This window comes from Diabrotica undecimpunctata, chromosome 6, assembly GCF_040954645.1.
Source record: "Diabrotica undecimpunctata isolate CICGRU chromosome 6, icDiaUnde3, whole genome shotgun sequence".
Classification (NCBI taxonomy): Eukaryota; Metazoa; Arthropoda; class Insecta; order Coleoptera; family Chrysomelidae; genus Diabrotica; species Diabrotica undecimpunctata.
Genome location: NC_092808.1, coordinates 55089925 through 55117795, shown reverse-complemented (window position 1 = coordinate 55117795; position 27871 = coordinate 55089925). Strand labels below are relative to the sequence as shown.

The following is a 27871-nucleotide window of genomic DNA, read 5'->3' as shown; positions in this document are numbered from 1 at the left end:
ATTGAGTCAGTTATAGCACACCATATGGACTATATTTATGATGAATCTGAACCCTCGCCAATAATAAATTGTGAATGGGGCCAGGTAACAGGAAATTTTTAAAAAAATATTCCTGATACTATAAATGATTCAGGAATCAAGGCAACTGTTTACGAACAATATGAACAGACTCCATATTTTTTTTACAAAATGATGATAACAGCTGAAATTATTCAATTATTTGTTCGGGAAACCAATATCTATGCACATCAACAAAAAGCTAAAAATACCTCTAAACACTCCCTTATGTGGATGGGATTAGTTCAGCTTCCTTCCTTTTCTGCCTATTGGTCAAAAAAAGTTTGTATCAAAATTCACTAAAACATGTTTTGTCTAGAAACCGGTCAGTCAAACGATTTAAATTTGGAATTAAACTTTTTAAACTGTGTTTGGAGGGGGGTTATTTATATGACCTAAAGGTGTACTGTGGAAGAGAAAAAGAGGTTTCAGAAGAGCATTCTGCTCCATCTCAGGTTGTTCTGAACTTAACCAGAGACTTGCTAAACAGCGGAAGAGCCATTGTAGTGGACAATTATTACACATTAGTAGAATTTTTCACATAAATTGCTAGAGAATAATACCCATATAATTGGAACTCTTCGTAGCAACAGAAAATTAAACCCAAAAACTGTTTTGCAAGCCAAATTAAAACGTGGAGAAGTTATTGCGGAAGAAAGCAATACTGGCATTTTTGTAGAAAAATGGAAGGACAAGAGGGATGTCCTTATGTTAAACACAAAATTTTTACCGGAAATGGTGGTGGTCAACAGACGTTCAGGTGAATTATTGAAGCCCAAAAATGTGCTGGAATACAACAAACATAAGGCCTATACTGATTTATTAGGTAACTTTATTATTTAAAAAAAATTTTTTTGTTACTGTAAAATTGTTTTTAGATCAGATGAAATCATATAATTCATCTCTACGTAGTTAAATGGTATAGGAAGTTGGCAATCAAGCTTGTTATTGGCGCTGCTATTGTGAATTCCTATTTATTACACCAAAAAGTAACCAATAACAAAATATCCATCCTTCTTGACATGTCTCTAGTACAGGCTCCCCATTTATGTATATATTAAGTACCAATTTGATTATTTTTATTAGTCAAGTGGAATAATTTTTTAGGAGCTACGCAGGTTTTAACAACGTTATTGCTTTTTCAAGGTTAGTGATTGTTTACTTTTTTTTAGTATATATATTATCTTCGTTTTGACTTGGTAGTGATCGTGATAGCTAAGGTAGCATTTTAATAATTGCGTAAATAACCCTAACTTACATATACTCTACACATACGGAAATAATATACCAATAAAATTTGTAAATATAAAAAATAAATTGTCTGCACAAAACAACCAAATTTAATACAGTTCCATGTACCTGCATTAAGATAATGTCTATTTTAATAAATTTTAATTAAAGTAATATAACAACAAGATAATATTATTAAATGTTTCAGAGAAGGCTTAAATGTTTCAGTACGTCAGTTATAGTTATAACCAACTGACAAGTATTATAATTCAACACAACACGAAATTAGTTTACTTGATCTGTATAATCCATTAAAAGGTAGACAAGTTTTATAATTTTCTTTCGCAAACCGGTCTAGGTTGCTGGTTTTATAATTATCTCGGCAAAATATGTTTAGATGATGCATTGTCCTCTGAAAGCATATGCAAGTTGAAAGTGTGGGCTGGTACATAACTGTACATTTACTAAATATCAGTATCACACCTCAGACCGGTAGATACTCCCACATAATTTAGGTAATCTTCAGACTGAAAATTTTATTAGCGGCGGCAAATGTTTGAATAATCGTAACCTAGTTTGTCTGTAGAAGCCGCCTATAACCTTTTTTGTTTGCGATTTTTTAAACCGAAATTAATGGGCTATCTTCTAGTATAATGGTCATTACATTCCAGTGTATCATGGATTTTAACACCGAATTCCATCAGTATGGATTGATTTTTTTGAAATTTCGAAGTAGGGAATACCTTAATAAGAAAAATCTAGTGTAGCCAGTGAAGTGAAAAAAATCTAAAGGAGTGAAAATGACCTCAAAAATCGATAGAAAATATATTGTAAGCAAAAAATGTTATATGCTTTTTCAAAAAATCTACTTTTAGACTTAGTCGTGATTGAAAATTTCAATTTTTAGGTTTTTATTGATTTTTCACGAATATCTCAAAAACTTTACATTTTATCGAAAGAAACTGTAAAGAAATAAAATGTAGTTACTATTTTTATTGGGAATAAGCCACAATTTAACTTTAAAATTAGTTTATTTTTGATGTTTCGATTTAAACTTCGGAAATCGTTCTAAAAGTATAAAACATTAATAAATTAAACAAATTTTGTTTTTTTTTTGGTGCTTGGTGAAAAATTCTACTAATAATAATAATTTAATTTTGTCTGAGTCATTCATATTGACAATTCCGACATATATTATACATTTTAAAGTATACGACTTTAAAATGATATTGCCAATATTGCTGAGTTGCGTTCCTAAGACGAGTATTGTAAGATAGTTCATTCGATTACATGAAATCAACTTTAACTTGAGAATATCCGTCAGAAAAATCATAACATGTAATTCGTCTTTAAAGAGACAAACACATGCGATGATGACAGTAAAATTCTCCTGTTAGTGATTCCATTGGTGAATCATGAGGAAAAAACCAGGAAAAAAACCTCCCGACATGCTGTCTTACATTTAGTTTATTCTCTTACTCTCAATAAACACCAAACTCTGATTTTATATGTATGCTATTTAAAAATATAAATAATGTATCCTCGATATGTTAATAACTTACTAATAGTGTTATTTTCTTTTTATTAATTTCCTATTTTAACATGGGTAATAAGATCTTATTGCATTCTGCAGACGAATTTGCGACTAAATTGGTCTCATTTAGCATAATCAGAACCGCTTCTTTGATTTTCCTCTTTTTATCAAATATTTCTTTAAAGACTATACTTAAATCGTTCCATTAAACCCTATGTTCATTTTCCCATGCGTGTTTACATATTTGAGATCAATCAAATTCTCTATTTTTAATATAAGATTGATGTTCACTTATTCTAACATTTAATGGCCTTGATGTTTCACCTTAATAAAACTGGTCGCATTCACAAGGTATTTTATAAATACAATTCTTTATTCTTTCTTGTTTATTGTTAGGTTTAGTATTAGATAAAATAGATCTCAATGTGTTTGTTGTTTTTAATCTTGTTGAAATGTTAAATTTATTTCCTATCGTTTAAAGTTTTTCTGATAATCCTTTTATTTATGGTATTGTTACTTTCCTCATATTATTCCTTGTGATCCCGTTCTAAGTTGTTTTGTTCCATTCGGTCGATCTTGAAAATTTCTTATTTATAAAAGATAAAGTTTATCCTCTAAGAAAAACTTTTCGATAGAACAAGTAATTTTGGCTCGTCCACAGTATCGTCCTTTGAGATTAAAACATCCAAGAAAGGTAGTGTGCTATTACATTCCTTTTCCATGGTAACTGTTATTGTCTCTTCTTTATCGTTTATTTCATTGAGGAATTCATCCAACAACTTTGATCCATGAGGCCATCTTTAGAATACATTATCTATATATCTTCACCATACTGTAGGTTTTAAATTTTGTTTAGAAATAATATTTATTTAGACCGAACATTGCTAGACCAAAATTTTGTTTATAGAGTTCATTATTTAGTTGAAAATAGGTATTATCAGTACATAATGTCAATAACTCCATTATAGCTGATACAAAATTTAGTCTTGTTCTAGTTGCTTCTTTTATATTTTATTTATTTTATTCAATAACTCCATTATAGCTGATAGATTTGGTTCTTGCAACTAGAACAAGACTACATGTATCAGCTATAATGGACATAATGGTCTTAATCTATAAGGACCTTTAGGTAGCATCCTATTTTATGTCTTATGTTATTCGAAAAAAAAAATAAGCTCTGGGATAAACAATTTGAACAATTTTTAAACTAAGTGATGAATCAAGCTGATTAAGGGTTTGTTAAACACTAGAAGATCCCCCTTTGAGAGCCATCACAAACGTGTAAGTTAATTTTTACAGTAGCAGAAGATGCCGACGTATTAGATATTTTGACTGCCAGAGCTAAAGGAGAGCAAGATTTTTTTCGTAACAACAGGAAAACAGCATTTTATAATAAAGGTAAAAAGAAATGTTTTGAACTTATGCAAAAAAGGACCGATTTAGGAGAATATGCAGGCATAAAACTCAGTAGTACCAACGATACAGAGAAAATTTGAAAGCGGTTCTTCCTCAATTTCTTCGTTTTTTATATACATGCGCGTTTTATATCTTGCTGGAACTTTTATCCATGACCAATCTCGCCCCAAAAACTGAGTGCCGTTCGCAAATGGTATCCTCCTGTTCTTAATTTCAGTTACCCATTATCATCCACAGAAGAAAGGAGGTAACATTACTAAAATTTTTTAATTACTTCTAAAATCCGCTTGCTATTATTATCTGCAAAGTAAGTTTTCCACGTTCTTTTTCGTTGAAGATAACTCGCGGATATTACTTAATAGCCAAGAAACTCTTAGTTAGTCTTTATTAGGTTATGGTTCAGGTATTTATTCTGATGATTTCATAGATGAACCGAATTATAACCGAGGTGTTAAACGTAATAAAAACAAAAAGGGCAAAACAAGAAATAAATAAATTGAACGATGGAAAATAACAACTCTACTGATCGTTACAAATTATTCCCTAGACAGAGAAAAAGGTAGAAGAAAAGTGAACAAATCTAAAATAACAGAGGTTTCTAGGTCGGAATCGTCTAATTCCCTAGAATATTCTACGACTTACAGAAAATAGCGTGCAGTCTTTTTAGCTCGCCACCACACGGAAATACAAACAACTTAAACCGTTATCCTTTTCTTGGATTCATTTTAATACATCTTGTGGAAATAAAATTAATTGCAAATCAATTAATTGAGCGTTTTAAAATTATTTTAATGCCTTTATTATACGATTCGTATACAAACTATATAGAACTAATTAAATCCGAAGCGGATATATATTTTTATTCGATTGTTATAATTCGCTGTTTTATAAAACCGCTACTCTGTATTTTCCGTAAATAACCAGTGTTAATAAATTTTATTTCTTTTTGTAAGTTATTGCATGTTTGCTGTTATTATAGTTAAGAACCTATAAATTAACATGAATTACATGGTTGCAAACTGTACGTCTTATTTTCTTAACTATAAAACTATTTTTGAGTGAGCTGAGTTTGTTCCCACGTAATTAAATTGTTCTGATAACTGAAAACGTGTATGTTACATAATATTCAAGATTGGGGTTTGTTTCAGAGTTGATTGATAATCATTGTAAAGTGTCAAAATTCCGATATCAAAATTTTCGTTATTAATTTTATTAAATTTTATTTCACCCTGTACATACATTTCTATAAATATTTTCTCTCAAAAGAATTGTAGCTCACCTCCAATTTCTTCGATTTTTTCATTATTTATGCAATTGAAATGGTTTCCTTAACGTTTGTCTCAGTAAATAAACATCAAAAATGAGTATCAGAAGCATTTGTAAATGAATTGGCATGCTATAGCTCGTGGAGATAATGGATTTTGATAAGAGCTATGAATAAATCGAGAGAAGTATGATCTAATGTCTTTGGATTCCACGAAAAAGTAAGAATGTGCTCCTACGTACCGAAAAAAAAAAAATAAAGCAGTTATACTGTTATCAACTATACATTCCAACAAGGCTGTAAACGATGATGCTAAAAAGAAGCCACATATTATCACAGATTACAATAAATATAAAGCGTCCACATTATAACAAATGATCAGTAGATATACTATACTTGGACTTTGAGATGGCCAGTGGTCATGTTTTTTAACATGCTAGACGTTGCCTCACTCGCTTCATACCTCATTGATTATGAAAATAATAAAAAAATTCTGAAATATCTCAAAATGCACCATTGCCTTACAAACAAGTTAAATAACGACGATTCGGGCGTTCAAAGCTAAATTTTAATTTTTAATCAATTACACGAAAAAATGTGTCGTGGTAGACACCCGGGTAACCGGGTATGCACACAAGGGTTAGTAGTAAATATAGTAACCATTCCCTCAAAAAAGCGCCGGAAGATGTCCCGTTAGTTGGGTCAATTTCAGTTCCGTTTATTTTAGACCACACACCAACTCAACGGTATCTTTCTATATAAATATATTCCTATAAAAAGACAAACTCTTTCTATTATATTCATTTTTCCCGTTAGAAATTGAGTTGTAAGATCCGTTTTCGCCCGCTGCGGAAGAAGTTGCAACATATTCATTCACATATTCATTCAACAACATGAAAATTCGATATAGTTTAATCAGAAACAAAATTCAAAATGCGTTTTAAAGGTGAAAAGTGTAGCTTTCATTTAGTATGCAATTTTTGTATTTTTCAGCAAATGATTCTCATGAGATCAATAAAATTTTCAATAAAATGTTTTTTGGGGTTCCAAAATTAACATTTTCAGCAAAATTCATATTTTTCATCTCGTTTTTAAAGATCAAATATATGATGACTGGATTATTGATACATGTACCCTGGTTTCGTGCAATTACCTGTTTAATATTGTTCCTTTATTCTCCAGCTAGTGAAAGCGGTTATAGTTTCTTATTGCTAAATATTGGTCTTTTATATTATATTTGATAATAAAATATTCCATTGATTTATTGTGTATGTATAATCATTTTGATAATTAATCTCAACCTTAAAATAAGCCTTTTTGTGTCATTGTCCAAGTCATGCATGTTTTGTAGAACGAGTATGTTTAAAAATTAAATGTAAATTTGACTAAAGTATTTTCCACCTAAAAAGACCGCTTTGCAATTAAATGCTGGTAACTTTATTATTAGCGGACCAGATAAGCGGCGATATATTTTACACTACCTTTATGAATAACATTTTACTGCTCTGTTGTTTCAATCAGCACTGCTCAACAAGTTATCGTTTATTGGTTTTAATATTTTATTGTAATAGTACGAGTACGGAATATTTATTTAAACAGTGAATTTATTACATGTTAATTTTTTTTAATTTCTTCTGACAATTATTTGAAAAATAAGGAGTACTATGTGTCATAATAATTGTTATCTCCTTTATAAACACTTTAAAAATTTGTTTAGTAATTTATTTCTTAAATCCACACAATCATTGAAAAATAATTCATGCTATTTAAAAATATCTTTTTGTTAACGACACTGTAATCGACAAAGTAGATCAAATTCAAGCTTGTCATCATATTACAATTCTGTTTATCGTTAAAAATTAATTGATGATCGTGGGTTGTATTGGTGTTACTTAATAATTTAGCAAAATACATAACCAGCAAAAATCTTATTTAAAACATGCGAACGGTTTTTGCAATCACAATCAATGCAGTGTTTATGCTTGTTTGGTATTGGCTGTTAAATACTTTGTGTTCGATTGTTTCGTCTGTTGTACAACCCTCGTCCTTTTTTTAGGGTGTAGTAGTTGTATATAAGTACCTATTTTTCTATAGTAGTGTAGTGAAGCGGTACTTTAAAGTAAAATGCGTAAAATTCAGTCGAAACGTAGAGTGTTATCTCCAGAAGAACGGCGTTTAGTGCTGAAAGTCGAAAGTTATTTAATTTGGAAAAAAAATAAGGGTCCACTGACATATGTTAAGCAGTTCAGAAACGCACATGCGATGCTTGCGGTATCTCAGAGAGGACATTCCGAAGAATTAATAACATGAGTGAGGATGAAATAAATAAAGTAAGCAAGAGAAATCGTCGACATCCAAAAACTTTAGATTTGCACCAGTCAATTAAACTTACAATTAAACATATTATATATAATATGTATAAAGCCAAAGAACATATGTAACAATTAGTGCTGTGTTACAAAAAATAAAAGACAAGAAACTGTGTGATGTTAGTTTAACAAGTTTGTGGAGAGTGGTCAAAATTTAGGTTTTCGATATAAAAAGACAAATAATAGATAAGTATTGTGTGAACTCTCTAATGTTGTTGCAAAACGGTGGCATTTTTTAAGAAAATACATGAACAATAAAACGTCTGATAGTCCGAGGCAAGTTGTATTTTTAGATCAAACTTGTATTTTCGCTAGAGGAAATATGTCAAAATCATCCTGTCAAGACGACACCACGAAATGTTATTCTTCTAGTTGTTCCGGTAATGGTAAACGCTACATTATACTTCATGCTGGAAATGATGAGGGTTTTATTCAATATTATATATATATATTATATATATATATATATATATATATATATATATATATATATATATATATATATATATATATATATATATATTATATTCAATTCACAATAGTGTTGGATAATGTATCCTACCACTAAATGAGTAGAAGAGAGATCTTCTTGAAGCAGCTGAACAAAAGAAGAAATAAAGTTGTGTTTGACAGAAAAGAAAATTTATCACAGAAACATATTTTTAAAAGTCGATTTACTTCAAAGGTGTGGAGAGCACAAAATTCAAAAGAAATTTGGTACTGACCAAATGGCTCTTAAATATGGCCATGAAGTTCTTCGACTTCCGCCCTACCATTGCCACGATAATGCAATTGAGTTAGTTTGGGGTATAGCCAAAAATTTTTATGATAAACATGCATCCAAAACAACAGAAGACAAAATCGTTCAGTCTTTTCAAACCGAGCTAGTTATATATGAGGTCCGGCCTCTAATTATTCGGATAAACAATTCAGATAGTGACGACTCTGATAGTAAAATATCAGACAATGAATAGGACAAATCGTTTGCTAAAAAGAAGTAACAAAAAAGTGTTTCGGGAATTCAATTCGGACTTTGTGGTGTGTTTTGAGTTAAACGATAAAGTACCTTCGGTATAATTACTGGACTGCGTACTCTCAATAGCTTGGACTACACGTGTTTAAACCTTTTGTTTTGCTGAAAACTCGGAAGTGATTTAGTGCCAATTTGTTTCAAGGTTATATTTAATACAGTGTCTGCAGAAAGTAAAGTCTTGGATGTATTTTATTCAAATTTGGACATATCAGCAACTTGGCAAGTATTTTCCAATTTTACTGCATGCAAAACCATTCGTATAATTTTCACTCTACGCAAAATAGAAAGTAGAGACCTTGATGAACATTTGATGTCGACAAATATTTTCGAGTATTCGAAATATTCCGTCCCACTTCTTTTAACACACCTTGGTTATACATATTACATTCATTTTATTTGCCTTTGATACAGTAAAATCCAATATTATTACTGAACATAAAATACAGGAAATTAAATATTTTTACTTTTCAAGCGATCGGAATTAAATATTAACACCCCACTGTTTGAGGCCCACTGATCATATCTTAATTGCATATCGGCCGTCATAGGGTAAAAGGACTTTAGTTAGTTTCATTTTGCCTTTTTGTGTCATTGTCCAATCATGTATTTTTTGTACAAAGAGTAAGTTTAAATTAAATGTAAATTTTTTTAGTTTCTTTCTTTTATTTTTAAATTACAGTCCACTTCTCTAATTTTTGTATTTGTAAAGCAAATGCCTACTTTGAGGTCGAAGGGTATGAGCCAGTATCGGGGTTCTAGACTAAACGAGTATATCCAGATCCTTTTCTTCTTCTCTTATTAAATAAAGAGGCAATTGCATGTGCAAAACGCAACGCAATTATATCAATAAAATAATTAATTTGGATTGTGAGCACTGGGCCCTTTTACTAATACAGTATACTCCCTCTATAACGAACACGGTTATTACGAGGTTTCGCTTATATCGAGGTACATTATGAGTCCCGTGAAATTTCTACTGAACTATAACCCTGTATAGCGAGGCAAATTTGGTTATAACGAGAGAAAATAAGATCAAAAAACGTGTTTTTTTACGTTTTTGGTCCGGTCATGGCAATAAATAAATACCCTTTTTAACTGCCGCCCGCAATAAACTTCTTCGGAAATTTACAATTTATGATTGACAAGTGTCAGTGTTGGGGTTTGACCATTCGCACCTCAAAATAAGAAGGTCCTAATAGACAAGATGTGGAAAGTGCTTTAAACGTTGTAAGAAACTGTATCCAAAGGCAAAACGCAAATGAAGGAAGAAGCATACAACTGTTTCACATCTTTAGAAAATATGGTAGACAGAATACTGGACAATTTAAAGCAGTCAAAAATGACAGACTTCTTCCAATTGCAGAAGCAATAGTTTATGTTATCCTTGAAAATACGGTTTATACAGATTTACAGAATACAGATTTTTTTGTTTTAACGTAGGTATATCATTGTCCATAAAAGTAAACAACTCGTTTTTGTTTTAATGTATTTCATTAACAATAAAAGTAAACAACTTTTTTTCAAGAACGCCATTTAAACAATATTTGGCATCTTATATTAATGTTAATGTTTTAGAAAACTACCTATTTATATGTATGCACAGTATTATTGTTGTTTAATATAACGAGATCGGCTTATAACGAGGTAATTAGTCTGCCATTTCAATTCTCGTTATAGAGGGAGTCTATTGTATATCTAAAGCGCTGTAATATTTTATGTTACTTCTTTAAAAGCTTTGTTTAAAAATTGTAAAGGAAGTCACTTGTCGTCTTGGTTGTAATTGTTTGGAACACAATCGAGTTTTTATACGAGAAATTTGATAAAATCCAGAAAACTCATTTTCATTTATAATCGAGGTTAAACAGCCAATGAATGATTTTTTATATTTTTCGTTTTTATTTTCAGTTTCAATATTTTTGTCAAAATCAGTTATTATTAGAACTAAATTCAATTTCAAAATCTTCAGTGATAGTTCGAGTGAAAATTTTTATTCGGTTATGCTTTGACAGCGACAGTTTTGTCTTTTTTTTTTCAGTAAAACATTACAACGATGTAACAACATCAGCCCAGAAAGGTCAATAAAAATTAATAATTTATTAGATCTTGAAAATATTGCAAAACTCAATAAAGGATGAACAAAAATACTTAAATATTCATTATTTTATTACATGTATGCCTTTTGTGTTATATACCCAATAGTATACCAGTAAAAATTACCGAGATATCGGTAACTTGTTAACTTTTTTTTAGGTTCCAAATCAAGTTTTTAATATTGTCTTTTTGGTTTTTGAACAAAGTCTAGTATAAATAACCGTATCTCACTAGAGCAATTAACACTAAACTCACTAAACAATGCAGTAGTGACTTTTTTTAAACAAATGAGTAGACTATTCTATGCGACTTTGCATGATATATATGTTGTATATTCATTTCTTGGAGTTCCAATCCTTTAGAGTATTTTCGAAAACACAACCAGCAATGGTAGCAAGTAGAGTAGAGGACTCTCGTAGGTGGCAGTCTCATTTCTTCCCTTCATTAAATGGCACTCGTTTCTTATTTGGTTATACAAATGCTTTTATCGATCAAATCGTATTTTAAAAATGAGAAACAAATTAAGTACAATATACAATTGAGTCAATTATTACAATAAAAAACAATTATACGGAAGCATACAATTGAAGAAAAATGTGATCCCGTTCAATAAACCACCTGTAGTGTTTGATATTACCATTAAGTAATAATTTCTTGATTGCGAGACATCTTCCTCATTTCTCTTTTTATATTAATTATAGCAAGTGCTAACCACCGTGGCTAAATTAAATTTCCTTTTTTAAATTAAAAATGCCGTACTTTAAGTAATTAAATCCTGTAAGTTGAGTGCAGAAATTGGGTAAATGAATGTACGTCCTAAAAAGATGATGAAATTAATTAATTCTGTACAATATGCACTCTTTTTTTTATGATGCACGTGTATTTTAAACTTTTTGTTGAATCCCTATATTTAGTTAATTTAAAATAAAACAGTTGCCTCATTTGTCTTGCCGTATTATTATTATACTATTAGAAATACATTTTTAAAAGCTAAACTAAATATGCCAAACAAACATCATCATTTGTATACACGTGTGTCTCTTCAAGCTAACTTAGCAGATCTCTCGGATGGTTGCAGTCCATTCACATGAATGGACAGATTAACAAGAACCATTTCCTTAATGCCCATGCTGTGTTTGTTTCCCTTTTATTATGAATCGAATTAAGTGGTATCGATCAAATCGAAATGCATCAATTGTCCTTTACCTTAACCTAAGGGTATGGTGACGTTATGGTATTCTACTTATGGTTGGCATCCATTCTTCCCTCTCCTGTGCAAGGTGTGCTGCCTTAGAGTAAGAGTAATCGGTGATACTCTTTATTTGATTTTACCATTGAAGTGGTCACCTTCCTCGAGTTCTTTTACCATCTGCTTTCCCTTCAACCAACAATCTCTCCATACCTTCACTTCGTTTGGTTATGTGTCCAAAATACCTTAATATATTTTGGTTGATGATTTTGGTAAGGACACGCCGTCTTTAGATCAAAATTTAATATAACTTATTAAGTTATATTAAGAACTACTAAGTTATCGGGAAGAACCACGTTGAGAATTTGATAATTCCGTGTACCGAAAACCCAGCCATACAAACCGTTATCTCAATGACCAGTCACATCACCAGCCCGCCCAACTCAATTCAGTTATCAATACTCTTGTTTTTGGTTCCATAAGACTTAGCGACGACAATCACAGATCATCCGAAATCAATTCAATTAGGCAAACACTCTTACTCAAGAGAAGCATTCAAAAACATCTAAACCCCATTCCATCCAAAAAAGAAACCTTGCAGCCTGATCAAAGCAAAATTTTCTATCTTTTATCAAAGGTGTCACTAACAAGATCAGTAGAAGTCTTCACCGTCTAAACATCAAAATCATCTTCAATACTCACTCCAAGTTGTCCAATCTCATCATATCCATAAAAGACCAAATTCTCAATGAAGACCATGGTGTCTACGAAATACCTCGTTCCAATTGTCCACGTATATACATAGGAGGTTGATGATGATACATAGGACAGAAAAACCGACGAATCCACAACCGTATTTACGAACATTCTATATCTGTAAAACACTCCGATACTAGTTCAGCCCAGCATAATATTCAGACAGGTCAAAGATTTCGAAAAAGCAAAAACCATCGCTCATATCCGCTCCTTAAAATTGAGAATTATTCTAGAAGAAATCGAAATTGAAAAACGCCCTAATAGCTTAAACACGTGCGATGACGCTAAAAGACTACCGATAGCATGACGACTGATGCTTAAGACGACTTCCCGCCCAACCGATCCCGCTCAGACCATTTCCGCGCATCCTGAGAGTATAAAAACAGGTACACAGACCGGTCGTCACTCGATACTGAGAAGTAGGCAGATTGAGACCTCAGTGCCGTTTAAAGATTCTCGTATTTCTGGAGAACAAGATATTGGTACGTCACGAGTGAAGTTAGTAGGCCGATTGAGACACCGAACTCGAACGGAACCATATCCCTCTGATAATGGCTCCAAAATGAGTGTCGTTTTTTTTTCAAATTATTTTTCGTCCGTACTGTTTTAAATATTGATTTATAGTATCAGCAATCGGTCTGTAGGAAACAAAACTCTATTTGTTCTGTCTCAATATTTCGTCACGATTTTGTGACTTCTTCAGGAGAAAACTGTAAATTTATTAGAATAATTAATTATTATATGTAAACAAAGTGAATATTTCAATACTTACAACTATAAGAGTAAAAATTTAATTTTTTTTAACATATCTAAATAAATGACATTTTTGTTTGAAGATAGTTTGAACATTATTTTAATTCTCAGGCCTCCCACTTCTTTCAGTGCTTCCGCTGTTATTTCGTCTTCCCCTTGAGATTTTCTAGTAGTATGTAGTTCCTTTCCTTCATTCATTCGTTCTGTATCCACTTCTTTGTGGTCACTATAAAACATCATTTCACAATATTGTATTCATGACGCCTACGCCCTCAAATCATTGTCTTATGCATCCATGTTTCACATTACGTATTTATTTTGACTTTGAATAAGCAGCATATTGAATCTGTTATGTCGATCTTTCCAATAAGAACTTTATATCCCACATAGTATCTTAGAAAACAACTAAATCGACACAAAACTCCAAGATGTGATTTATTAGATCGTACGTATAAAGAATCTTCTACGAGAAGCAATCGTACTACTGACAATATTTAACACCTTGCTGTGTGTGCTACTTTCCACTCCAATTGGATAAAACCTATATATATATATATATATATATATATATATATATATATAATCCCCAAATTGGGCAAAACACCAATCGAAGTTAGCTCATACAAGACCTATGACCCTGATACCAACTATATCATAAGTAATAAAAATAATATTCCTGAATAAGATAAAAGAAATCTTAGAATTGTACATTGCCACCAAATAGGGAATAAAATCGAAAAATGCTTGAAACAAAAAAAAGTGTACCTCCGTATTCACTGATATATAACAAGCTTTTGACAAATTCTGACACAAAAGATGGCTGTATAAATTAAAACATCTACGCAACCAACTAGATCTTATTATACAGTATCTGCTAAATTACTGACTCACCCTTCCTAACATAGTTGCAAAAATTGTAAATACTAAGTGACTGGCTACATATGTAATACAATTTTATTAAATCATATTTAAAGGTTAAGATAAGACATGTAACATTTAAGAAACAAAAGGCACTTCGCTAGCGTTTAGAATCGACAATACTCTTGTACCCATCAAAACAGAAAAGAACTACCTGACACTTTACTTCGATGAAAAATTAACGAGAAAAATGCAAATAATTAAAGCGTGAGTTTGTTATACTTAGCACATGACAACGGTTATGTCTCAAACCACACTTGAACTCAACATCACGATTTAACATACATTATGTAAACGAAGTCATAAGATTGAATACAAATACCCAGTGTTATCCTGCTAGAGACCACGCTGAGAACGCACTACTGAGTGAACTGTCTAACCATCAAATGGAAAGAAGATTAAAAGACTATGAGAAGATCAGAAGATCTAGGAAACTTATAGTGAATCACGGTATTCACATACCTGCTACAATCCCTTTTGCTTGCAGTGTATTTACTTGGTGGAAGTAGGTTGCACTTACAGCAAATCTGCTAGTAGTAGAGACAGAATAGCAGCAAACAATGCATAGTTATGACGGTTGTTGCATCAATTACTACGTTTGCTTTAGTCGCTGATGAAACACCAGGAACAGATAATTCCAGATCACGGTCTATAAATCCGCAAAACAATGTACTCGTATATATCCTACATGTCATACGTCACCAAGGCAAAGAAAATTACTCAGACGCTACGACCTTAAAAGACGGTGGATATCTTCTTCACGTGCCATATCAGAATTATCCGACGTTGGCTATCACCATTGTAAAGGCCTCATCTTCTGTCACATGGAATAATTGTCCTGCATTTGATATTTGAGTCCATTCATGAATGTTTCAATTTTTCCTTACTATATGTCCCAGATAAGGTTTGAAAGAAAAATATTACGTAGGATCCTGGGCCCAATAAGTGAAAACAACAACTGGCGAATTAGGTATAATAGAGAAACATACGAGCAATATAGCGAACCAACTCTAGCACAACATACTAAACTGCAGAGATTACGGTGGGCAGGGCACGTGGTCCGCATGCATGAGAATAGAATCCCCAGAAAATTATTAAATGCAAGAATGCAGGGAAAAAGACCTGTTCAAAGACCTAAAAAGAGATGGGAAGACGAACTCGATGAGGATGCCAGGAACTGCCTGGGAACGCGTTCATGGAAAAGAACAGCGGCAAATCGAGATGATTGGAGAAGCCTGTTGAAGGAGGCCAAGGCCCGATTTGAGATGTAGTGCCATTGGATGGAAAATGTCCCAGATAAGACAGTTTCCGATGTTTAAACGTCTTTACCAATGCTTTATTGACCCTCCTTAGTACTACCTCATTAGTTTTTCTTGCCGTTCAAGGTATCTTCAGCGTCCGTCTATGAATCCACATTTAATATGCTTCAATTCTGTTCATACTTGATACTTTTAGTGTCCACACTTATGCTCCTTACAAAAGTGCAGACACAATATAGCACTTAATCATTCTTTGTCTTAGTTCTAAACTGAGATGACTATTACAAAAAAAAAATGTTTTCATGTGGATATTTTTAAATAAATTAATATAAATAAAATATAACAATATAATTCTCCATATTATTTTAACAATATAATTTTCATTGTCATCATTTAACGGGATCAACTGTAAATTGTTTTATAAACCAATAAGACAATAAGCTTGTTCTAAATTGAATCCGAACACTCTTCTGATTACTACTTCAAGGTAACAAGGGATAATTATGATTTGACAGCTGCTATGTTGTCACAGAGGATTTGTAGTTTTGATTATGGCGTTGCGAATAACCTGTTTCTTCATAGTTAATTCAGTTCAACTACTTTGGGAATTAAGAAACATTAATACAGTATATATATTTGTAGGGAGAACATTGTAAAAATATTATGTTTCGAAAAAAAAGTTTCAAGTAAAATTAAAAATTACAGCTTTTGTAGATGTATCACTATAAAATAGAAGGACTTCAGAATATGTTGGTAGAATAAAAATAGCGAAAGACAAATGTGCATCTTTGTCTCCTTTTTGTCTCTCTACACTCTAACTTGTCTTGTCTTGTCTTCTTGTTTTTAATACATTTTCAGAATATCGGCTAAAACTGGCAAAAAAATAAAAAAACTGCTATTTTACTATTAAATTCTACAATTCTTAATGAATCTTGAGAACTCTAATAGGGAAGAGTTCAGTTGAAGTCAGGAATTTAGTACTTTTCGTAGGGGTCGACAAGTAAGGCAACAATTTGCATTAAGAGAAAAAATGCAGCGTCAAAATGAATTTATTCAAAAAAATTACAAAAGGGATTCGAAAAAGGGTTGAAAAGCCATATCTTAAGCAATTTTAGTTACAGAAAAACAAAACCAAACCAAAATGTTCAAAAAAGCAAAACCTCTATTTTGTTACTCTTAAGATTTTTCGTATCACTAATACCAAAGTTATTTTGCAAAATTTCAAAAATTGTTTGTTTACTTCAAAACCAATTTTTTTCAAAAATAAGCACTTTGAACCAGTTAAACTTACAGATCATATAAACAATAGATAAATAAAATAAACTGAAAAGCGGTAACGATTAATGTTATTTGGGGTGCTAATTAGTGGGTGATTTTCACGACGTTTTTTCCGAAAGTGCGTCATTTTTTGGTTATGCGTTAAGAACCTACTTTTCATCAGCTAGAACTCCGCTTTTACTGGTTTTACAAACTTAATAAGCACATCAAGTTTTTGTATAATCTACATTTTTGCTAAGAACATTTTTTTTTTGATAAAATACTTTTGAGTTATTTGTGAAAAACCGTCTGAAAACGTGGCTTCTCTTTTGAAAACTTAACATTTTCACTCGCAAATAACTCAAAAAGTATTGACTTAGTAAAAAACTCTATTGAACAAAAGTTGCTTAGGATTAGTCAATATATCTATTTCCGGACTTATTTTGAACGTACGTTTTTTCACTCCCGAGAAGGGTGGCTTTTACCCCCAAGCAAATGCAATCTTGGGTCAAGTCCACAAGTAAATTGGAGGATAAGAGCCTAAATCCAAATTTTCAAGCAAGTCCGTTGTGACGAGGAAAATTACACTACAAAACGGTCATGTACTTGTACTGGCATAAAAGTCTGAGACATATCAATTACAATTACACATAATGTAACACAATATACAAATACAACCACACAATACATAAACGAATAATAAACAAACAGATAATATACAAACACGCAGTGTAAATTACGAATAACATTTAAAATAACCAAAACATTGTAATTAAAAGAAAGCAAATAATGAACAACAAAGAAATACTGTATCTATAAAATATCCAGTGAATGCAAAAACTATTATTTGGGTGAGACATCAAAATCACTGAATGTTTGGAGAAATCAACATGAATCCAACAATAAAAAAAGAAAGTTTAGACCCTTCAAGATAGTTTTCAATGCAAGTATAGTAAATAGCTGAACTCACACTAAGAGCGAGAAAAGTAAGTTCCAACTGTCATAATAATTCACTTCAATTAATAGAAAACATAGTTAAATATGTATTTATGTATCGAAATATGTATTGTTGCCTTTACGTACAATACGTCTACATAACGCAGTAATGTTGTGTAACTACGATGTGTACTGCGTTATATCTCCGGCTGCAGTATTTTTGTTCATATGCCTAGCAGAATTTCTACGAAAAATGTGTGTGGCTTATTACCTTATTGCAAAAAATTATACATCTTTTTTTTTTTTTTTCAGGACGAAAATGAGTCCAACGATCCCTCGGATCAGAAACAAGATATTTCTAGAGGTTATCAAAGTTTTCCAGAAAATTCAACGCCCTCACGCTGGAGAAAAGTTCATTCTATGAAAAGGGACTGGGAGAAAACAAGAAGAAATCTGAGTACAAAACATACCAAGGGACTGAAATGGAACCTAAAGCTATTGGTGAACCATGTAAATGCAAACACAAATGTTGAACAAGCCTGATTGGGAAAAAAGAAGAAATTTTTCATGCATTTTGGAATCTAGGGACTCGACAGTAACAAATTAACTACTTATTTGGTAGAATAAAATGCATTCCCAAATTACCCAAAAAAAATCAAACGCCAAACGTCTTGTAGAAGTGTATCATTTAAATACTATATAAAGATTAATGCCACCGACAAAGAAGTATGCAAATCTGAATTTTTGGCAGTTCATGGTCTCCAGCAGTCAAAAAAGCGGATATATAATATCTGTTGCCAAATAAAGGAAGGAAAGTCTATTCCAAAAACTGATAAGCGAGGAAAACATACGAACAGAAAAAACAAAATATCTGAAGAGAGAATTCTGTCCATCCATCGACATATTCAAGCAATACCCAAATATTTCAGCCATTACAGCAGGCAAGATAACCCCGACCGCACTTACATCAATCACGATTTGTCCATATCATCTTTATATACAGATTATATACCTTGGTGCAATGCCAAACATATTGTCCAGTGAAAGAAAATTATTACAGAAGAGTTTTTTGTTCGCAATTTAATATAGTATTTAAACTGTCAAAAACGGATACATGCCAAACATGCGATTCATACAATGTCTCGCTCGAATCAAATAAAGAAAATGCTGAAGAATGTCAACAAATTAAGTTAAAGTTAGTGTTGCATCAAAGAAGGGTTGAGGCGATGCAACAGGACTTGATAAAAGAGTCTGCACATGCCAAATTAACAGATGAAAAGGAAGTAATTTCATTTGATTTACAACAGGCATTGTCAGTGCCGAATTTGACTGTGGGAAAAGCATTTTATTTGAGAAAGGCATGGATGTACAATTTGGGCATCCATAACTGCAACAGAGAGCAGGGGTACATGTTCACTTGGACCGAAAATGTGGCAAAAAGGGGTAGTGATGAAATTGCCAGTGCACTACTGAAATATATCGAAATGTTCCTAACAAATACTGACAATAAAGAGCTTATCATTTACACCGATAACTGTGGGGGTCAAAATAAAAACTGGGCTCTGATGTCAGTATATACGCAAATAGTCAGAGAAAAACAGTTTTTGGCTATCGAACATCGTTTTCTTGTAAGTGGGCATATGCGCTTACCCTCAGATCGTGATTTCGCCCTAATTGGGAAGAAAAAGAAATTTACCACACAAATCTATCATCCCAATCAATGGTGCGACGTTATAATAAAATCCAAAAAAAACAATCCATTTGAAGTTATCAAGATGCAACAAAAATATTTTATTTCCTTTGACGAGCTGCAAAGGTAAGTAACAAAAAACAGACGACAGACGAAAAAGAACCTTTACGTTTTAGTCAAGTTAGATGTTTTAGATTTGAGGCGAATAAACCCAACACAATGCTTGTGAAACACTGTTTAAATGAAGAGTTTAAATCGGTCAATATTGGTAAGCGAGGAGTAAAAGATGGAAATCGAATAAAAAATCTAAGAGATCTTCCTCCAAAATATACCACATCTGTACGTCTTAACGAAAATAAGCTAAAAAATTTAAGGGAACTATATTCCTTTAGTTTATCACGACTTTTACGTTGATCTGGGCGTTCGACAACAGTCAATAGGCCTCGCAGAAGATCCGGAAGCGGAGAATTTTGACTTTGACGAGTAAAATAGAGATATCATCTTAGATAAGAAAATCTTACAACAATGTTTTTGTAAAAAAGGAGTAAGCCACGTTACTCAAGAAAAATATTTTTTCTCTTTTAGTTAAGAGTTGCGTTTGTTTTTTTTTTAGTTTGTAAATAATTTGTTATATTCAGAATAAAGCTTCATTTAAAAAAATATTGTTGTTTTATAATAAAAACTCTGATTTAAGGATTTGATTGAAAGTTTCAAACTAGGTTTTCTCCATATTCTACTTTTGTGGCTTGTTACCTTTTTCCCCCAAGCCCTTCAATTGTTATTTTATGTCTGATTCATTACCTACTTCAAAAAGATCTTTTACCGGCATTTCTTTTTTTTACAGTATCGTTAAGTATCGATACGATAAAACGGTACTTGCAGTTACATTCTTCAATCAATATAATAAATATCATAATTTTTAGATCAATTTGTTTTATCCCGAGGCGACTTGAAGAAAATATAAAATGTAAACAACATAAAATATTTAATAACATAGTATTACATCGTAGCTAACGATCGAATAAAATGGCATTACTGGTTCTTTGCGCGCCAATGTCTAGGATTCTAATAAAAAAATTGTTACAGTTATGCAATCAATTTGACTGATGTAGCGTGGGAGGAATTGTAATCCAAATAAAACAGAGTCGTAAATTTCAATTATTATTACAACAATAATTGTCTAAAGATCCTGTTAATCAAAAGTATTTCCTACAGATGTATAGAAAAGGCATCTAATTTTGTTATTTATCATATAACACAAAGATCAATCACAATATAAAAATTATAAGGAGATACAATTATTTATCCATACTATGAAAACATGGCAAAGAGTAATTATTGATGGTCAGATACAGTGAGTAAACAACAGCTTAATAGGTATACGAAACATAGCAGATAACAGAGTAGTTCCAAATAAATATTCATTGACGTTGTGTTTGCTGATAATGTGGTGGTTATTTTGTTTTTTTTTTTAATCGAAGCTTCTATACTGACGTATTATTTTTTTTTCTCTATAGTAAAATGCTGAGGCGAGCGTTACGGATCTAGAGGTTATTTCTAAAGATTCGCTACTCTCAATCAATTCGATCCTAGCCATCATATATTTACTTTAAGAAGGTTTAAATGAAAAACTGCTTAAAAAATAACTAACAAAATATTAAATGAGAAGTAAAAAATTTAAAGAATATCTGAATATCTAAAAGAGTATTAATGATGAAGTAAGATAGTGGTGGCAAAGGAGAAGTGACTTACAGAAAAATGTGAAGAGATAGAAGACTTACAGAAAAAAGACAATAATCAATTTCTCCTCAAAAAAAATAAAGGAACTAACTGGAAATATAAATAACTCTCGACTTTCTCTCTACGAAATAGTTGTCACTAAACCCTCTCTACCCACTGGGTAGAGAGTTCAGTGACAACTATTTCGTACTTCGAGTATAAGATAGGTATTACAAAGCCATGGAGAAATAAATGATGATGTCATTAAAAGAACTAGATTAAGATGGACGAAATTGAAGAAATCTAGTGGTTACTACACTCACCGGCACGATAAAAGCAGCACTTGAATTTTTAAAATAAAAAATTAAAATTTTTATTCTCTTTAAACTTTTATTATTATATACGAGTAGATATATTAGATGCAGCCATTAAGGAACGAAATACATAGGGAAGGAAAGGCATAGCCTTACTGAACAGCGTACTATGGGATAAAAACATCTCTAAAGAAAATAAAAGAAGAATATACAACACCATAATACAAAGTATCACAACATATGGATGCGAATTGTGGCCCCTAAAAGACAGAACAGAGAAAATGCTTAGAGCAACAGAAATGGACTTCTGGCGCCGCTCGGCGGGAATCTCCAGACGCGACAGAATAACAAACGAGAGAGTCCGAGAAATCATGGGGGTTACACATAATATTGTTGATGACATCAAAACGACACAACTCAGATGGTACGAACACGTAAGGAGAATGCCGGAGAATAGAATACCAAGACAAATTCTTGAATGGCAACCAAGAGGTAGGCGGAGACCAGGAAGGCCTAGAAGAAGTTGGAGAGAAGAAGTTGATAAAGAAATCAGAGAAAGAGAACTAGAGGACGATCTATGGAACGATAGAATGAGATGGAGATTGGAAATCGGAAGACGTCGAAGAACGTTGTAAACCGACAGTATATACATTATTATAATAACGTGAAAACGAACGAAAGTAACTGTTTTAAGTAATTTCTAATAAAAATTTAACTTTTGAACAAATACCTGTTTAGTAGATAATAGTTGAAGTAGATAAAAATTTAAAAATTAAGGAAAAAAACGTAAGTAATGTAACAAAATGACGCTGAAACTGAAGACTTCAGAGTTACCAGCTGAAGTCCGTTTGAAGAGGTTTACTCTCCGGACACTGGAACTCACTTAAAGCATGGGTGTATGTTACCTGAAGTAAAATTTAATTAAAATATTAAACATCAAATAATATTAATAACATTATGTACAATCTTTGGTAACTTTATATATTTTAAAGGGTTTTTACCCTAATATTTTGGTGGCTCAGGCATGGTAACCTGTATTTTTAACCTGATGATGGAACTGTTGTTCCGAAAACGTACGTGTTTTTGATGTAGCCCCTTTTAAGGGTTTTTTAAAATATACCCATTTACAAAGATTTAACCTCTTTTTTCATTTTGACTACCTTTCAAGAAAGCTCAAAATCAACTAAATCTAAAATTATATTTTATTATTAAATATTTTCTTACTCATTAAAATCTCGTTCGGTCCGTAATTCGGTGCACTTATTTTGGCTGTTCAGGTAGCGGTCCTCATTTCGAGAACACCGTTTTTTTTGGATAAGCACTTAGAGTTTTATTAGAAATTACTTAAAACAGTTTGTTTCGTTTGAGTTTACTTTATTATAATAAAAGTTTAAAGAGAATTAAAATTTAATGTTTTTATTTTAAAAATGCAAGTGCTCCATTTTTCGTGCCGGTGAGTAATAAGGAACCCGAACAGGCGCAAGCATATTAAGAAATTAGGAAGAAGGTGAAGAAGATTGATTAGGCAAGTGATTTGATTTTATTCTGTTACTTTATAAACAGTATTATTTTTCATTATATTTCGTCTCCAAAACATTTTTGAAGTTGAAATCGCAAAAAAAAAACAATTAAAAAACATATCCATTCAAATACGTAATAATTTGCATTTCTATTATTACCTTTATGGACCAGAGGTAAAAATACGAAGGTTTATGGCATCATTATATAACGAAGAGCCATAAACTTTTGGCAGTTATAGTAGACGCCACATAATAAACCTAATATTCCTTTCAAAATTCTCTACCAGATAGTAGGTCAGATATAGCCATATAGCTGGAAATTTAATATAGCGAGAATGCATATAATTTTACACTGAGTGTTAGACATTCTCACGCATTCCTCATAGGGACAACCATTATACTCTATAATTCAACAGATATCTGTATTCAGGCGATTTAAATTTTAGAAATTATTGGAATAATGTCTGTTCTCCTTATGGATTTTTTGTTTGTTAAAGTTGCATGTAAAAGTTTTTAAAGTAAAGTGAGGGCATAACGGAATACGACACGTAGCGTAACTGTGCTTAGGGTGTACCATACTCGTAGTATAGATACACAAAACAGTGTTGTCGCTCCGTCAATTTTATTATTTATCAGTCAAATTGGCAACGCAATGACCGCAGGTTCCATTAAAACTTCTTCATTTTTGATTATTTTTATTATTATGTTGTTTATTTCATTCATTATCACTTTTTTTGTTTGATTAGTTGAATTTCGAAAACTTGTTTGGTTTTGTCGCATCTTAATTAGGTACTACAGCGTTTTATGTTAATGTAAAATATGTAGAGTTTAATTTCTCGTTGTTTTACAAGTAAATCTTACTATGTTGTATGTTACACTAATAGCGAACATTTTTATATCATTCGTCTTTGTGTTTGATTTGATCTTTGCTCCAAAGAGAGAATCGTAAAGAATAAATAGTTTTACAATATTTTGGACAACTAGTTTCGTATATCTTTGTTTATTATTATAGAAGTCTTACAACAGGAAGCCCCACATATTCTAATAGAAAAATGTACTACAACATAAATTTAAACCATCATTTAATTTTGTTTAGAATGTGAGACATTCGATTTGGATCATGGAACGTGAAAACAGGTACTTCTGCAGAAGCGATGAGATGCCTCTTAGATACTCTTAACAAATATAATATGGACATAACAGCTATACAGAAGGTATGATTTGAAAGGACATGTACTATCCAGAAGAATTTAAAAACAATATACTATAGCTGCCAAGAAATGCAACATATCTTTGGTGTAGTCTTTGTAGTCAGCAAAAAAGTTAGTAACCTAATAATAGGTTTTGACGCTAGAGATCATAGAATATGTGTTCTAAGAATACTTGGAACATTCTTTAACTACAGTCTCATAAATGCACATGCTCCCACTGAGGATAAAACAGACAGAAAAAGAAGATTTCTATGGGAAATTAGAACAAACATAAAGACAATGTCTCAATAACCATGTTAAGTTGATTACTGCGAACATAATGGCTAGGGTAGGACAAGAACAGATGTACAGATCAACCATACAACCTCATAGCATACACGAAGAATGTAATGATAATTTGTAAATTTCGCAGCATCTCTGAATATGACGATCAGTAGTACATACTTCCAACATAAGCGTATACATAAAGTGACGTAAACATCCCCAGATCAACAGACCCAAAATCAGATAGACCAAAATCAAGACATGGATCAAATGTACTAGGCTGTAGAAGTTATAGAGGCGCTAATATTCACTCAGATATATTCACTATCTCATAGCTGAAAGTCCCAGAGCACGTATATCCAAAGCCAGGAACGATAAGACTAAGCCAAAAATAATCAAATATAATAGAGAAAATAAATTTTGTGGAAGTGTTGAAAACAAAATTTTTCAGTGTTTTACTGTTAGATAAAATGAATTTCCATCAAGTAACGGTCGAATCCATCAATCAAATATAACGTCGATAAATTAAAATATACTGAAGTCGTAAGAAACTTTTAAGTATGGATAGACCGTAAGCTATCAGAACATTACAGAACTGAAGTAGATTCCATTAATTTAACACACATATGAAGTCGATGAGGTAGCAAAAGGGCAGCGAAACAACTGGTTTGATGAGGAATGTAAACAAGTAACCAAAGAGGAGAATGACGCGTATCTGAAAATGATGAACAGGAGGACTAGGAGCAATGTTGAAGAATATTGAGTACAGACAAGAGAGGAAAAACAAAGGCACAAACAGAAAAAATGGCAACAAATCGTTCGAAGAAATGGAAACATTAAATAGAGAACACGTACACAGATAATTTTACAGACAAGTTCACATAAAAATAAAATTTTCAAGCCATAAGCGAACCAAGTCAAGGCTGATAATGGAATTCTTTTGAACAACAGAGTATAAGTACTGAGAAGGTGGCAAGAACACTTTAGTACGCTACTTACTGGAGACAGTAGAGCTGGAGGTAGAGATGATAGAACTAGATCAGGGGGAAACTAGGCTACCAACTTTGGAAGAAAAGAATAAAGCAATTCAATCTATAGTCAAAAACAAGTCACCCGGAGCAGATAACTTGCCCTCAAAAATATTTAAATGCGGCAGTCAAACACTTTGCAGCGGTAACATTTCGCAAACTGTTAATAATGGTATGGTAACAATGGTATTAACAAAGGTATGGCAACAACGCGCTTTACCAGAAGGTATACATTGGAATACTGGAATTATATGCCAGACAAAATATGACATTATATACGGACAAAAAAGAAACGTGCTTGTCTGTTCCAACTTTAGAGGGATTTCCCTTTTTAATAAGGCATACAAAATTTTGTCCCTGATACGATTTGCACAGTATACTGACAATATAACAGGATCCTCCCAAAAAGATTTTTGGAAAAACAGATCTGTCATTGATCACATATCATCCATCAGATCAATGAGGAAAGTTGAATGTAAAGTGCGGGTACAAGGGGATCTTTCCACGTGTATAATTTTCACGTAAATGAAAAAAAGTAGATATTTATAAAAATGAAATTATCGGTTATTGTAGCTTTTTTTAAACCTTCATAACAACTTTAGATTATCCATACTAATTTTTACAAATATTTAATTGCAAACCTCTAAGGATAATTCGTCTTTCTTGCACACTCTATTAAACACACAGTTCAATGCAGGAAAATCATAAATTATTCATCATTGGATATTTTTTCATTTTGCCATTAGTCATTCAACATCTGAATCATTTTCTTTTTCTTGTTGGAACGTTCGCCGGATATACGAGGCCACAAAAACACGCTCGAGTTATTAATGGATCTGAAGAAGCGAACGACGTACGAGGGTGGAGCAATATATTATGCTCTCTTGACCTATTTAGATCTTACTGAGGAAGTGTACAGGAGCGTTTCTGTTGAATTAATTCATCATTATTGATATACAAAACAAAGACTATCGGTAGTCGTTTAAATTATGCATTCCTATGATGCATTATTTATAATATATAGAAGTTCTATTGCACTCCATCGATCGGTGTTAAATGTTTAGCTAGCATGCAAACCCTTGCCTTATAATCAAACTAAATAAAATATGTATGAAATTTTAAAAACAAATGCGTGTATATATCGGTACCTCGGAGGTAAAGGACACTATGTCCATTTTCTTACTTTTTCAGGAGAGCAGTTTTAAAATTTTTTAAATTTGTAATCAGTAAATACTCCAATGTTTCTTATATTTAACGAAGATTAATATATTATTATTGTGGTGTGTATAATCGTTTTTCATTCCATGAAGTGTTATATATCTGAGGTTTACCGTTCATTATTTAAATTTTTTTTTAAAATGTGTAGTTGGACATAGTGTTGTTTACCTCTAACAACTTTTTTAAATAATGTGGCATTGCATGTTAAGGTCTTTACGAAATAAACAATACTAACACGTTAAACAGCCTATACTATTATTTTATTAGAGGTAAATATTATAATGTTATAATAATTATGTAAAATTATAGACGACAAGTTTCAAAATTGTTAAAGATGCTCCATATCATCTTCATCTTCGTGTGGGTAATCGTTTGTGGCTACATCGCTATGTGTTAAATTTTGATAAAACGCATGACAAACTGACGGAACAAAAGGCAGTAATGCAATTAAGTCATTGTACTTTTGTTTTGTGATTGGTAATGGGATTACTGAGAGTTGATTTAATTGGGCTGGAAACGTTACTTGCTGTCTTCGATACCTCATGAAGTCCACTTCATACATATTTTGATTATTGAAATCGGTCTTATAAAAAAACTTTCCAATGTGTTCTTGTTGAACTTGTAGGAAAATACATGTTGACAGTAGAACAAAGTCTTTATTAACATTTTTTTTTCTACTTACAAAAGGAGGATTAGATGACAATTTCTTATCGAACAGCGTTTTGTTGAAGTTTTTGAAATCTGCAAGTTCCATATTGTGCACTGTGTATTTACCTGATGTTTGCCTAACTAGTTGTTGCCAGTCCCATGGTGTTAAAATGGCCAAATTGGAGAGTTTCTTTCGA

At 31.9% G+C, this 27871-nt stretch overlaps 2 protein-coding genes across 2 annotated transcripts in view; one reads left to right on the top strand and one right to left on the bottom strand.

Moving 5' to 3' along the window:
- The window catches only part of LOC140444347 (uncharacterized), a 29564-nt gene extending 10959 nt beyond the window's left edge, over positions 1-18605 (top strand). The window contains exon 4 of the mRNA XM_072536096.1: positions 18375-18605. Coding sequence (XP_072392197.1) covers positions 18375-18605 — 231 coding nt within the window. The remainder of the gene's footprint in view (positions 1-18374) is intronic.
- The window catches only part of LOC140443451 (tyrosine-protein kinase Src64B-like), a 459485-nt gene that overhangs the window by 274004 nt on the left and 157610 nt on the right, over positions 1-27871 (bottom strand). The window lies entirely within an intron of this gene.